The following is a 14,631-nucleotide window of genomic DNA, read 5'->3' on the forward strand; positions in this document are numbered from 1 at the left end:
TCTCACTGATCCGATGTTCGCGCGCCAGCTTCCTCTGCGTGAGCAGCGAATGACAAATCCTTCTTTTCTTGGGTATCGTCAACGTCTATCCTCTCTAGAACGTTCATCAATTGGTTTGCTCCTCCCGGACTGTCAACAGATCCACTATTCGGCAAAGGGTCACTAGAAATGTTTGCACGTTTCTCCAGGTCTTCCAAGCGTTGCTTCAGAGTCTTGCCTGCAGTCATTAATTAGCATAGTCATCCTCACTCCTCTGCCTCTCCGCCCTTGCATTGAGAAATCGGCTTACGATAATGACGTTGAGCAATACGATTTTGAATCCTGCGTCGCTCTGCAAGATCGGTGATCTTCGTCCAGTCTTCGTCTGCGTCTCCGAGCGCCGCATTGAGACCGGAATTGGGTATGCTAGCGCGACTGGCTGAGGGGATGGGTGGTGGAATTAGTTCGGACGAGTGTCCTGGGCCTAGTTCAATACCTATCTGAGAAACCAGTTCTCGGTGGTCGTCGGGGGTTTCATATCCCTTATCCACAAGATTCGAGGTAGCAGGTAAAAGTGTGTTGGTGTCTGAGCTGGAGATATCTGTATATCACGTCAGCATGGAAGAACAAAACTAGGTCGACGGCTTTTTACCTTCGTTATGCAAGACACTCTTTCTACCACTGGTCTTCGATCGCACATATGTCCATCCATGCGCCTTTTCCATGTGTTGCTTGCAGTTACTCTCCCGCTTTGACTTGTACGGGCAAGGCGCAAATAAGCATGTGTACATGACGGTAGGCGCTTCTTCGTGCTTGTCGCTCCAGTGTCGATCCAGCTCCTTCTCGGTTGGCCAGCCATATTCTCTATACTTGCACGTGGGGATGGGACACTTCCATGGCCGGCTGTGTGTCTTTTGATGTTTCGTCAAGTCGCAATCTCTCTTGAACTCCTTACCACAGCCAGGCTCCTGGCAAACCATTGTGTACGGGAAAACACTGTCCTGGGCACGCCATGACATCATGGCCCTCACTACGTCGTCCAGTTCAGTCAGTCCCAAGGTTTCCAAACCGGGATCTGGTAGAGGACGCCCTGTGTGTTCCATATCTCGCGCACGTCGAAGTATGCTTTTCTCAGCATCTGGAAAATACCCTTTATCATATGGTCGTTCTCCAGAACGAATTTGGGTTGATAAATCCAGGTCAAGCGAGGCCTTAGAGATCTGTTCCAGTACCGCAAGACTGAATTTCTGATACAGTTCGGCATTCGATGAAGTTTCCTGGACCATGTCAGATAATGCATCGACGGTGAGCACCATTAGAATCTTGATCCTTACCATGGCTATGTAAAGTAAAGCGTCCTCGACCCCTCTTAGTATGGAACCAGGCTGTATCAATTCACCGATTCGGAATACCCATGGCTTGAAATGGGCAAAATCGTCCCTTTCGGACAATGGTTCCAAAATGACCGCTCGAATCTTCTCGACTATATCCAAGTCCTCCACTTTGTTGAGTGGTTTGATGTTCAACATGGGTAGTTTCCTCGTTTCCTCGTTTTCTTCTACATCGGATGACTCTGAAGAGGCTAAACCAGAGTCAGCATCGGTACCGTCTTCTGAGTCAGCATTAGTCGGCAGTATCGTCAGAGCCACTTCTTCCAGGTGTTTGGCTATATGAGAGCTGAAATGATCGTCTCCATAGAATGTGTTCTCCTGGCACACAGGACAATTGCGGGTTGTACTCTGGCTGGAAGTATGTTTGAGGTCCATGTGGTCCTTCCATTCCGACTTCGTCGCAAAAAGCTTCTCGTTCAGGACGCACGTGCTGACCAGGCATATATATGGCTTCAGATCAGAAAACAGATGCTTCCTAAAATATAGTCAGCGAGTGTTGCATCGAACGTTGGAAGCCAAAAACTTACTTCCATGACGACTTTGTCGGAGCAGTGACCATCTTATTGCATCCAATGCAAAGAAATGGGGTTCCAACCTTGGCTCCAGCCGGGAGCGATGGAATGCGAACAGTGTCTCCCTGCCCTCCATAGTATGATACAGTGGTCTCTGCATACTCGATAGCTGGAGGTCCAGAAGCATTCGAAGGAATCGAACTTCCAATGGCAGAGTCGCGGAATGTCGTTGCCTCACTCGGCACAGTATCTTTGGATTTCTCTGAGCCCATTACACTTTCGTGTCCGAAACGTGACCTTTCGCCAGACTCAATCCGCCCGTCGGGTTGTACCTCGACTTTCCGCTGGTTCATGTCTTTGATTGACTGCTGCCGAAGCACTCTGGTCCAATTGGCTCTTCCTAGGCGGCTCGAAACTTCGAGGTCACATTTGGGGTACCGCCAGCGCACACGGTCAACAAATGTGTCCGATGGGTCCCAGACAATGAGTTCCTCTGGGTCAACAGCGGTCTCCGTCACAACGGGCCCCACGGCATCTTCTTTGAACCGAGACCCTAGATCCAGGAGACATTCTGTATCAGTTCTGAGGTCCTCTGCTATGTCATCTAGATCTGGAGCAGTATCCGAGACTTGGGATGATCCACTCTCGGTGTCGGAGTCGGAATCGGAGTCTGCGACATCGTCTTGAGAGGCGATGAGTTTGAGGAGTTCGACTTTGTGCGCGACTTCTGCTGCTCTGTCTTGCAATCGTAGCTGTTGCTCTCGCCCCAAAGCTGGTAGTAAACCTGATTCACCTTACTTAGCCTTTTGAGAAGAAGCCTGGGACAGAAAGGGTCTCTTACGCTTAGTCAGGATCTGACATATACTTATCAAAAGATTAATGGTCGTGCGCTTAACTCTTCGTGATTTGTCCAGGGATGCATCCAGCTGTCCTTCAGCGACACCATATCCATCGGCCCACAAGATAAGGTAGCTGTGGCTGCGTTGAAGCTTCAGAAGAAGTCCTCGTTCAGTGGCAGGATTTGTACCAAGCTGGGCGACGATCTCTGCATAGAACTCTGAACACACTGCGAAAAGATGCGAGACTGGCGGTTTTTCATCGATGTGGTGGTCATCCTTCACAGATTGCTGCCATTTCAGCACCATGTCAACTTCGGCCATGACTTCCCTCAGTAGGGCTCCTTGCCAGGCCTCGGAGCATACCCAAGTGCTGGCCGATGAAGAATGTTGAAGTTAAATTGGTGGTAACAACCAGTGTCGTACCTTACTCAGTCAGCTGAACAATCCCGCGTATCCCCGATGAGGATTGGGGGCGGCTCACCACTGGCGGGGGTCTGCATGAGATCCATCATATCCCTGATTCTGACTGGTCGCGCTGACATACACAGCCACACAGTTGCCGCACTCAGTACAGGGTCCATTGGCGGTATTCTGAGCTCGCCGCTCACCTTGACTCCGATCATGCGATCAATGGGGACCAAACTTGTCAAATGCATTGAAACGTGTTTGAGCAGGTCGGGCACGGGCAATTATCGCCATGGCTGAACTTGCGCTGGCCATACTGCCATTATGTTTTGGTGCTGTAAAAGGCATCGTCATTGCAAAGAAGAAGTTGAAAGTCTTGCGCCACCACCACAAGGAGATTAAGCGATTGCGGAAACGATTCAACTCACAGACGGACATTTTCCTAGACGAATGTCAACTTCTCTTTCAGGAGTTCCTGAGCCCTCAGGACGCTGAAGCATTGGTGGAAAATGATAAGCATCCGGGATGGACTTCGCCAGAACTGGGAGCCAAGGTGAAGGGATATCTAGGTAGGAGGTATGGAGCGTTCTGTGAGGCAGTCGGCGACATTGCAGAGGCCATCAATTCGCTGAGCGAGGCACTCGACACGAATACGGAGACGGTCAGTGGGCAGGAGAAGGTGAGACCATGGTGATTACCCAAGCATGTTTCCGTACCATTCAGACTAATCCTCACTCAAACGGTAGCCAAAACTCTCTAAAACTGTCCTGAAAGCTGTTGATATTACACTTCACCAACGCAGATATGAATCTGTGATTGAGGGGATGAAAGAGTCAAATGCAGAAATAAAACAAATCAGAAAAACGACAAGCAATCTCCAGAAGAAACAATTAAAGACAATAGGCAACAAGAGATCTAGACCTCTGCCAGCTGTTTATCACCAGACGATGCTCCATTCCAGGTCATTCTATAATGCTTTGCGGAGTTTCTGGTCATGCTTTCAAGCACAGCATACACGCCATGACCTCCGTCTGCTACTCGACTCCAAAGCAGACGGCAATCTTCGGGTAATTTTGTGTTATTGCACCAGCTCTGGAGTTCATGTGAAAGAGTATGACATCGTCCCATCAATACTTCTACGGCCAAGACTGACGAGTAGCCGACAGTGGCTTGGTGGACCTGGTGGTGCGATCGCAGAGCCTACATTTGATCCAAATCTCGCTCCCCGGCACCACGGATCAAAATGCAAGAGAAAATGTGGACGTGGAGAGACGGAGCAAGAAAAGAGTGAGATTTTCCGATGATGCAGTCCCATCGTGCGACAGAGCTTCACAAGAACCAGAACCAGACCAGGTGCCTTCATTGCATTCTTCGGCATCAGACTTGTGCTCGACGGGAGACATTTGCTCTCAACTCTGCTGCAAGACCAGTGATGCCCGTCCCACCGGCGGCTACCTCGACACGCCCGAGGATCTCCGGCACCACTTGTCGCCCGTGTGCCAACCGGGCTGCGACCACCGGGACTGCTTCCACGCCAAAGCTCTGCAAGCGCCCACGTCGCTCGACGGCATCTTTCGCCTGCCGGTGGAGCGCACCCTCTCGGTGCCCGAGCAGGTCCGGCTCGCACTCAAGCTGGTCCAGGGCGTGCTTCAGTTTCATTCGACGCCATGGCTCCAGCCCTACTGGCGACTGCAGGACTTGTCATTTTTCCCGACCGATGCCGGCCTGGCCGACTCGTTGAACACGCTGCACATTAGCGCCGAACTCTCTGGAGAACAGCGGCGCGCGCAGGCGTTCCACGATCAGAAACAAGAGCTTTGCTGCGATGCCATTATGACCAATAGTGACGGGGACGGCGAGATTCTAGATGCACAGATCGCATGCGGCATTCGGAATATGACCATGCATAGCCTGGGCGTGGCGCTCCTCCAGATCGGGCAGTGGACCGTCCTGCAGCCCGACGACGTTGTCGAGGTGAGAAAGATTGCGGACCTGGCTGACCGCGGCTCTCGACTCGGGCCGCGGTACCAGAAGATTACTCAACAGTGTCTAGACTGCGATTTTGGGTTCGGGAAAGACTTACGTGAGCCGCAGTTGCAGGCTGCTATTTATAGAGATGTGGTTTGTGAGCTTGAAAGTTTGGTCTCTACTCTAGAGGGAACAGTGCCCCAGATCTGATGGCTCATTTAAGTAGGCATAGGAGATTAAACATATATATTTCCTTTATAAAAGTTTATGCGGCACAAACACAAAATTGATGGATAATTAGCGCTACTTTCTTGGTCAGGTCATTGCTTGTATTCCTTCATCTCATAGCGCATTGGTTGTATACGTGTTAAGATGGCAACACCTTGTATGCATGTGCCTTGATAGGCAATTGGCCTTTCTACTGCCCCAACAATTCCGTCGCCAATAATGCCTTTTGTTCTTCCGTGGGCTCCTGGCCCTTGACCTTCTCAGCCTTGGACGGGTCGTATCTCCAAAGGCCACCAGTCTTGTCAGAATCTCCCGTCTCACTCATGCCAACGTTCGCGGCAAGTGTGCTGAGCGCTGCGTCAGAACCTTCCGGCATGGCAGTGAAGTACCGTCTCTCCCAAATGCGACCCTCTTCTTGCTCCTTCTTGCGCATGGCACGCTGAGCTTGCTCGATCTTGGTCTTCTCTTTGCCAACAAAGTCCATGTCTCCACTAGCAATGCCCTTGGCAACGTTTGCCCAGGCGCGGCGGGATTCCAAGGGGTGCTGCTTCTCAATGGGAGCCACGATCAACTTGCTGGTGGCAGTCAAAGCTGGATCCCATGAGTCGACCAGGTTGCTGCTGCTGTTGTGCTTGGCAGCGCCCGAGTGGATCTCAAAAGCCTTGGTCCATTGGCCCGAAACATTGTAAACGACCTCCTTCTCCTTTCCAGTCGGGTGGAGTACCGCGGTGAAGGAGTTCTTCTTGCCGCTCAACCAACCCTTGCCACTGTAGTCGATCTTGGCAGTGAAGCCAGTGGAACTTGTAATGTATGAGGCGCCGTCCAGCTCTATGAAAGGTGCTCCAAACAGGAGTCCCTCGACGTGCAGGGATGGAAGTGTGATGAGGTATGTGTCCTTTTCTCCGGGCTTCGAGGGGTTGGGAACGGTCAGAAGAGCGTGTCCGATCTGCTTGATGTTGATCGTCTTGGAGAAGGAAGCCTTCTGTGCGTTAAAGCCCTCGAGGTGTACGCCGGATTTGTCGTTGGTGATGCTATAGGCGGTCGCAGGCGGGTGGTGACTGGCTCAAGGTTTAAGCTTTCCCGTACGCTGATCCAAGCTACATGCTAGTTGCTTACCTCACTTGCTCGCTAATCAGCTCGGTGGTGCCAGCATTGTCTTGCCATGAGCCCAAGAAGAGTTCTCCGAGGAACGGGTTGAGCGGCTTCTTTTCGTTGCCATATTGTTCGCTTCGGCTGGCGTATTGTTGCCTCAGGGTCGTCAAGAACCACTTGAGTACGAGGACAGCTCGCTTTGCTGCGTCTGGCTCCGAAGCGGGTGCTGCAAAGACGGCAGGGTGTTCGCACCAGTAGGAGCTGAACTCGGTCAAACTGGTCGAGGAGAGAATGAAGGGAGGGGCGGTCAGAGACGACAGATCGCCGTTGAAGGATGCGATGGACTGGATGATAAACAGTCACTTGTTAGTCTCTTGTTCATGCTGGAGTTCGAAGGAGGGAGCGCGACAACTCGGAAAACATTGGACGTGGGACTTTGCGCACCTTTATGAATGACGTCCAGCTGGCACCTGTGGCCTGAGGATGCTGTGCCTGTTGACCTTCAGACATTTTGTTCGACGTCTATTGTAGTGTAAGTGTTTAAAGTGTCTACTGCCAGTATCCTGGTTTGTCTCGAGTCTGGATAGGTATGGATGGATTGTGGAGTGACGCAGGGTCAGAGAAGCTGGCAAATGATCCTCGCACGTGGAAGCAAGAAGAGCAAGGAATCCCAAGCTGAGCTGCAGGCTGCTAATGCTGGTGGAGCAACAGTCGAGAGAGTGCCGACAACAGAAGGGCTGGAAATTGCGAAAGGAGAAAACAGTCGGTCCCACTCTGGCTGGCTACGTGGGCTTGGAGATTATATTGGAGATGTGTTTAATTATGGAGCCTAGTTGCCAAGCTGACAAGAAACAAATACGTACTACGTGTCGTCGCACTGCCCGGTTGAAAAGTACGCGAACCAGCAAACTAAGAGAAGTTTCAAGCTTGGAAGGGAGCAAGCTTGTGGTGAACGGTTTAGCCTGAGGGAGGCAGACTTGGCCCATTTGACGTCAAGCTACGACGACGTCATGAATGGACAGCTGCTCCCGTGAGGTCCTAAAATGTTGGGACCTGCTTCTGGGCACGCGGGGAAACGCGGGGCATACATGTGCGATATGTACATAAATCGTATAAAGGCATATGAATACCTAACTGTCTATATTTTCAGGGTCCTGCCTCAGTTGCACCAGATTTCAAGATGAAAAAAACACCTTTGGGCATTCACTTTGCGATATTTCTAACGTGTTCTTCTGTATATCTCTTGTATATCTTCTCCGGATATTTACGAGCATCACTCTGACTCAGACATGCCTTTACGACGTCATTGCTCTTGCTCACCAGACAATCTTCCTGGAGGGTTACTGTGCAAGCAGAAACTCACAGCCAAGAAGTGAATGGCTTGAAGCAAAGTAGCTCGGAAGTATCTGTGGTATCATCACCGTCAGGAGTATTCTATTGATCAGGATATCAGATCTGTTCCCTTTGTTTTAGGGCCACCAGCGAGCTGTTCGATCTTGGCTGTCCGTGCACCAAACTGTATCTATAAGCATGTCAGTATGAAAGGGTATAGTTCTCCGTGACGGTAACACTTACGGCTCTCTTCTTCTCGCGTGCTGTCGATGGGAGGTCCAGTTGATCCGCGAGCAATCGCAAAACTCTCTTTGCCGGCTCAATACCAGATGCATCAGTCGGACTTTCAAAGTCGCATTTTTCCCACACAGGACACTCAATCGAGAACTTGATGAAATCCTCGTCTAGAAATGGAAAGCGTACTTCCTTACCCCAGCACGACAGTATCCGATCGTCTCTTCCCAGGTTTCTTTCACCGATTCTGCTTACATCGAGCTTCAGCTCTTCGATCAGCCCGGTATAGCCGTTGCGCTTGAATGCAACCTCGTGCCGAGAGTATCCTCCAAAGAGCTCATCAGCACCAAGGCCAGACAAGAGTACACGAGCTGTTGTTTGGACTGTATGAGCGACTGGCTCTGAATCTGCAGGGTCTGTTTGTGGGTGACCAACTCCACGGCTGGCAAAGTACAATGCTAGCGCAATGGAAAGATCCATTTCGGTATTGTGGGGATACATGAGTGAAACAACTCGTGATCTATGAGACATGGCTTCCGCAAATGGGACGTTTACCTGTACAGAGATCAGCCTAGTCACAAAAGCAGCTTTTTTGGGTTTGTCGTACTGCAAGAAATCGCCAGCGCCGTGTAGGACATGCGGCTTTGAGCTCTGCAAAAGCTCGTCTACCAGTTACTCTATCAGGACATGCCTCATATACCTCGGCCAGTGTGGCTGATGATGCATTTTCCTGAGAGGCAGCTTTGCGAGCGTTCTGAAATGCAACATTGATCAGATCAATAGATTGCGAGCTAGGCATTACCTCATGAGCCAATCGCGCCATAACGGTGCAGTCTAGGCCTCCTGAGAACAGAACAGCGACACGTGCATCATCATCGCCGTTACTACCCGGAACCAGGGGAGGTTTGGGAACATTGAGCACGCGCATCTTCAATGCTTCAACAAGATGCTGGCGAACTAAGCCAACAGAAGGGGAGTCGTGATCGAGCTTTTCATGTTGGTCCGGTAAGATCTTGTTGAATCTTCCAATGCTCGAGACCTATCAACGATGAGAATGAGGGCAGTACCTTTGAGGGGCCATCTGGCACTTACCAGATCAGCTCCAGTTTCGGCCACCCAGGGATATTTTTGGGGGGCAATGTTTTTGACGTCGCTAGTATTCAATGATATAGCATAGATACCATCCGCAGTGACCTCTTTCCAATCGGCTACCTGTGAGTCGGACACGCTCGAGAATGCGATCCCACCAACAGCTTCCGAGTGGTTGACAAGGAGAGAGCGACGACCAAGTCGGTCGCGGCCATAGTACAGACACTTGCCCGGTGCATCATAGTAAAGACAGGCAAAAGGACCTTGTATCTGTCTCAAAACGTCAATGGTGTATGAGCGACGCTGCTCATCTTCTACGAGAGCATTGGCTGCTAACCGGGCAAAGATTTCCTCGCCGTCGTTGCCCTCAACAGCCTGACCATCAATTCTCCATGCTTCACCGTTCCAGCAGAGAACAGAACCGTGTTCCGGGTGCTCGAATGGTTGCTTGGCGAGATGGTCGCCTCTCAGCGCTAGTACCGTGGATGTAAAAGTGAGCGAGATGAGAGGCTCTTCTTGAGAGTCTGAAGACACGGAGCGTGTGACCTGACCCAGGAAATCGGGGCCGCGGTTCGCCAGTGATTCTTTCAAATTTGCTGATAGCTCTTGGCCCGAGTGCACTGTGACCAGGCCATGAATTCCGCACATGGCTTTAAGACGCTTCAGTCGAGCATCAAAGTCTTGTTGCAATTTGGTAATCTGAAGATGCGCCCGCCAAAATTGCCCATTCCCGATTCGCGTGGCGGCACCAGCGGTGGACAAACTCCACCTGGCTGTCAGCTGGCATGCCCCGCAAGCTTAAATCGACGTTCATAGTAGTAACCGCATACCTCGGCCATTTCTAACAAGCACGCCCGTAACCCACTACCATTGGCAATATAGAGTAAAAACACGGTAATATTGAACTATATATAGAATCAAGGCTTATTTCAATATGATTGTTTAACCTTTCGGGTTATCCATGAACCGCAAACTCTACTCATCAATAGCCTCGGTTGCAACCAATAATGGCAACTCATCGCCTCTGGAGACCCCATGGGCCATGGCTTGCGTATCATCCATGTTTGCTTCAAACACTACTATGAATGCCTCGTCGTGCAGGTAGTTTCCCAAGACAGCCAACCGTGTAAGCCTTGTATGTAATCAGTAAAGGATCTACATGGCTTGGTGTACCGAGGCACAGAGCCTCTCCGCCCTCCCCCAGTTACTCCAGGTTGGCAAGTTGGAGAATGCGGGGGATGGTCACAACTGCCATCATTGGCTGTCCGCTACTGACGCCCTTGTCTCTGACCCCGAAAAGGGACAGAGCCAGGAGTAATAATTCCTTGAGAATGAGAGGGCGGGCCCTCTTGTCACGATTTTCTTTCTCCATAATGAATTTCTGCATCTTCTTGAGAATAGCAACAAGTTACAGACAAGTTAACGACAAACAAAGCGTGTCATTGATCCTCTAGAAAGCCCGTACAACTTTAGACCTAGACTTCCGCAACCATGGCTTCAATAGTCGAGAGGACAAGCGAGGGCATTGTTTACAAGCCCTGGCGGAATATGGAAGTCCCCGATCTTGATGTCTTGACTTTGTTGTTTGGTGAGATTCAATTCACCCCATCATAGAGGCCTTCCACTTACACGCAGTTCTAGAATCACAACAGTGTTATCAACCCGATGGTACTATTCTCCATGCGGATGCCGCGGAACCCTCCAACCATGTCACCAAGGGCAAATTACGGCAAGACTTGAAGAAGCTTGCCCACGTACTCCGGAACCGGTTTGGCATTGGTGCTTCGGGTCCGAGCAAAGATGTAGTCTTTACGATATCCACCGGACACTATCTTTTGCCTCTCATGTTCTATGGTACAGTGGCTGCCGAGGGCATCTTTTCTTCCACCAGTCCTGGTGCCACTCCGGATGAGCTCGCATTTCAGCTGAAGCAGACCACTCCCAAGATCATCCTCTGCAACCCGGACACTCAGGCCAATGCCATCGCGGCGGCCAAGAAGGTGGATTTCCCACTCAACAAGATCATCTCGTACCGCGGCGAGAAGGAGCTGGAGCTCTTTGAAGCGGTGAGCGGCACAAAGATCCCCATCCCCAACCAATTGTTGGAGTGGAGGCGCATCACGGACCGCCGCGAGCTCGAGTACAGCGTCGTCTGCCTCTTGTTCTCGAGCGGCACAACTGGTCTTCCCAAGGCCATGAAGCTTTCCCACCGAAATCTCGTTTCCGGTGGCACCCTTCTGTTGGAACCCATCAAGGAGTTCAATGCGACACATCGGCCAAAGGACTTTCGGTATGTCGGACTGGGCCATCTTCCAGTCGCCCATATCGCAGGTGTTCAAGGCTACCTCGTCAATTCGGTGTACATGGGAGGAACTTTATGTAAGTGCTTTGACTGGTGGCAGATGAGAAGAATTCCTAAAGATTTGGTGACTGACAAATACTTACAATCAGACTGGATGCCGAGATTTGACTTTGTCAAGTTCTGCGAGTATTTTAAGAAGTACCAAGCCACGTCCGGCTTCAGCGTACCACCAATCTATCTGTTGATCTCAAAGTCACCCTTGGTGACGGATCAGTTCGACACCTGGGTCGATGCTATTGCTGGAGCGGCGCCAATGGGCGAGGACCTGCAAGTCGAAGTCAGCAAGAAGCTGGGAAGAGGCACCACCAAGTTGCGTCAGACCTGGGGTCTCAGCGAGACGACCGGTAGTATTACGACTGTTCCCATCGACCGGACAGATCTCGGCCCTGGGACTGTTGGCGGCTTGGTTCCCAGTCACGATGCCAAGCTCATTGACGAAGATGGCAACGACGTTGAACCAGGCAAGGAGGGCGAGATCTTGGTCCGCGGACCGCTGGTCATCAAGGGGTACTGGAACAACCCCAAGGCGGATTCAGAAGCTTTCAAGAACGGGTGGTTCTACACGGGTGATATTGGTGTGTTTAGAGACGGCTGGCTCTACATTGTTGATCGAAAGAAGGTATGCTGTTTCTGTCATCCCAACTTGTTAGCAACGTGCTCACATCTACCAGGAACTCATCAAGTACAAGGGCACTCAGGTTGCCCCAGCCGAGCTCGAGGCCATTCTGCTTTCTCACCCAAAGATTCTGGATGCCGCTGTGATCGGTGTTGCTGGCGAAGGCACAGAGCTTCCTCGGTAAGATCTTCTTTGCACTATCAATTCTGTTTGAAATTGTCACTCACCTGTATCAGCGCCTACGTCGTAGCCGACGAGAAACAAATCTCTGCCGAGGAGATCAAGAGCTTCGTGGCCAAGCAAGTGGCCAAGTACAAACAGCTCCGAGGAGGGGTCGTCTTCATCCACGCGATCCCAAAGAGCCCCTCGGGCAAGATCTTGAGGAAGGACCTCAGACTTTTGGCAAAGAAGGATGGACAGTCATCCAAGTTGTAGATTTACAGACATAGATATCACATTTCACTTTTTGTAGACGCAATATGGCTTTTGAGTGTTTTTGGTGTATTGATGTCATGAAAAGCAGAAAGAAAATTCAGAGAAAAAAAAACAAGAGAGAGAGAAAAAAGAGACGCTGAGCAATCGTCCTCAAAAAAAAAACTCTCCCTAGTCCATATCCATTGCATCGTCCTCGTCGTCATCGACGGCCTGGGCATCTCCCATGACCTCCTCCTTCTCGTCCTCCTCCATCTCCTCGTCATCCTTCATCTCCTCCTCCTCCTCCTCCTCCTCCTCCTCCTCCCCCTCCTCCTCCTCTCCCAGGGGTGTTCCTCCGTGCACCAGCTCAAAAAGCTGGCGACCCCAGTCGCTCTGCTGCTCCAGGTACCTATCGATGGCCTTGGCCAGGTCGGAATGGTCCTGGAAGCTGTGGGGGACGCGGGGGTGTGAGTACCAGCGGTGTCTGGCTTCGACGAGCACGGCAAAGAGCTCCGCGAAGATACGCGGATCCATGGCTCGGTCTCGAGCCCACGGGGTTCGTTCCTGTACAGCAGCCTCGAAGGCTGTCTGGTCTCCACTGGCCATCAGGCCGGCGACGGCGGGCTCTGCGGCCACGGTGAAGACGCCGACGAGGGCCTCTTGGACCCTGCGCCGTCCCACAGCGCGAATGCGGGCATCGGTTTCGCCCGTGCGGACGAAGCCCAGTCTCTTGAACAATTGAAGAACGGCGCGATCGCGCTCGTTCTTGCCGAGAACGGCGACGGCACCGTATACCATGCCAGCCTTGGGCAAGTATGTGACGAGGGTGTACTTTCCACTCTTCATCTTGATGGTCTGCTTGAAAGAAATTTTAGAGAAAACAGGCAAGGAGAAGAACAATAGAAAGAAAATAAAGATGGAATACAGAGAGAGAACATAGAAAAGGAGAGAGGACTTACTGTGAGAGAGAGGGGGGGTTTTTGTTATGCGGGTGGATGTGTGTGATTGTTGCGCGACGAATGTAAAAATTGAGAAAGAATGTGGTTCTGGTATTCTCAAAAATACTATCTATGGCAGCGCAACGAGAGAAAGGAAAGAAGAAGAAGAATTTGTCACCCTTTCAAATCTTTAATACTACTTAAAGAAAATAATTCGCAACTAGACCAGCCCAACTGCAAACGCGGATGGAGCTGCGCGCGCCTGCCACGCGTGGTAGCCTGGCCTGGCGGATCAAATGGAAACGGCTTCTTTTCTTGCATTTTCCTCGTTTGCATCATTCACCTTGGTGGCCGATAGTAACTGGAGGATAAATCTGTCAATGTTCTTTCTGTGTCTCTGAAAAGACGCATTGAAAAGATAATTGACACTTTGGCGAGAAGTAGTATAGCGAGGAAACGTTTACTGTTTATTAAGGGGCTCTTTGTCGAGGACGTCTCTAATATTATTTGAACGGCCATCCAGGTGAAGCTGTTACTTGCAATAGAAGTGTATAGAGCACGTTGAAAATGCCAGAGGTAACGACAAGTCATGCATTTAATTACGATGAGTGTTTGAGAAGTTCCAGTCACGACTTTCCAAGGGTGCGACCTGGCCCAAAGATGAACTATCGTGCCTAGTCTGTAGCAACACGAACGTTCTTGAATAATACGGCGGTAAAGTGCAAACTAACATGCGTAGAAAGATGCTTGAACCTATCTCAAGACAAATGAAAATAGTAGAGAACATATGAAACAACCAGAAATCTTCATTTATCAATGGCATAAATGGAATAATGAATGAGTAGTCGAATCGCTGATGGGATAGAGAAAATAAACAAATGAAAAACCATTTGAAAACGCGGGACTTGGTTGTCTCTTTGTTTGAATTAGCCGGCTTCATTCCCAACAAAAGCAGAATCAGGCTGCCTGGTCAAGTTGTATGTAGAACAAACAGTCTCTACAACAGTAGTGGGTTCAATTCCCACAGAAACCCTGAATTTGTGCGATACCCTCTCAGCAGGGCTGGCGATCACGTCGGTGCCAACATGACTGGAATGCTGTGATACGTTACTAGCGCCACCCGGAAGGTCGACGAGTGCCGGTGGTTTGTGGGCTTGGATAACTTGACTATTCTCTTGTTATTTTTTGTCTTCTTTTGCATATTCACTTCGAATTTTTTTTTTTTTACTTAA

General features: G+C 50.5%; 6 protein-coding genes across 6 annotated transcripts; 2 read left to right on the forward strand and 4 right to left on the reverse strand.

The window, feature by feature from the left end:
* Nucleotides 1–2: 2 nt before the first annotated feature.
* PFICI_00192 (uncharacterized protein) lies at nt 3–3,042 on the reverse strand (the record flags this gene model as incomplete). Its single annotated transcript, XM_007828773.1, has 5 exons — nt 3–217; nt 290–580; nt 632–1,845; nt 1,898–2,666; nt 2,724–3,042. The coding sequence occupies 5 exons, from the start codon at nt 3,040–3,042 to the stop codon at nt 3–5; spliced, it is 2,808 nt and encodes a 935-aa protein (XP_007826964.1).
* A 1,327-nt stretch (nt 3,043–4,369) lies between these two features.
* Nucleotides 4,370–5,304, forward strand: PFICI_00193 (uncharacterized protein; the record flags this gene model as incomplete). Its single annotated transcript, XM_007828774.1, has 2 exons — nt 4,370–4,413; nt 4,557–5,304. 2 exons carry the CDS (start codon nt 4,370–4,372, stop codon nt 5,302–5,304), a joined length of 792 nt encoding a protein of 263 aa, XP_007826965.1.
* Nucleotides 5,305–5,512: 208 nt separating this feature from the next.
* Nucleotides 5,513–6,924, reverse strand: PFICI_00194 (uncharacterized protein; the record flags this gene model as incomplete). Its single annotated transcript, XM_007828775.1, has 3 exons — nt 5,513–6,380; nt 6,439–6,758; nt 6,859–6,924. The coding sequence occupies 3 exons, from the start codon at nt 6,922–6,924 to the stop codon at nt 5,513–5,515; spliced, it is 1,254 nt and encodes a 417-aa protein (XP_007826966.1).
* A 931-nt stretch (nt 6,925–7,855) lies between these two features.
* On the reverse strand, nt 7,856–9,908 carry PFICI_00195 (uncharacterized protein; the record flags this gene model as incomplete). The annotated part of the gene is made up of 5 exons (XM_007828776.1): nt 7,856–7,936; nt 7,990–8,535; nt 8,588–9,019; nt 9,073–9,849; nt 9,900–9,908. The coding sequence occupies 5 exons, from the start codon at nt 9,906–9,908 to the stop codon at nt 7,856–7,858; spliced, it is 1,845 nt and encodes a 614-aa protein (XP_007826967.1).
* Nucleotides 9,909–10,560: 652 nt separating this feature from the next.
* On the forward strand, nt 10,561–12,482 carry PFICI_00196 (uncharacterized protein; the record flags this gene model as incomplete). Its single annotated transcript, XM_007828777.1, has 5 exons — nt 10,561–10,657; nt 10,711–11,448; nt 11,521–12,050; nt 12,103–12,227; nt 12,284–12,482. The coding sequence occupies 5 exons, from the start codon at nt 10,561–10,563 to the stop codon at nt 12,480–12,482; spliced, it is 1,689 nt and encodes a 562-aa protein (XP_007826968.1).
* Nucleotides 12,483–12,650: 168 nt separating this feature from the next.
* PFICI_00197 (uncharacterized protein) lies at nt 12,651–13,307 on the reverse strand (the record flags this gene model as incomplete). The annotated part of the gene is made up of 1 exon (XM_007828778.1): nt 12,651–13,307. One exon carries the CDS (start codon nt 13,305–13,307, stop codon nt 12,651–12,653), a length of 657 nt encoding a protein of 218 aa, XP_007826969.1.
* Between the last annotated feature and the right edge of the window lie 1,324 nt (nt 13,308–14,631).

Source organism: Pestalotiopsis fici, assembly GCF_000516985.1.
Source record: "Pestalotiopsis fici W106-1 unplaced genomic scaffold PFICI_Scf_1, whole genome shotgun sequence".
NCBI classification, from domain to species: Eukaryota; Fungi; Ascomycota; class Sordariomycetes; order Amphisphaeriales; family Sporocadaceae; genus Pestalotiopsis; species Pestalotiopsis fici.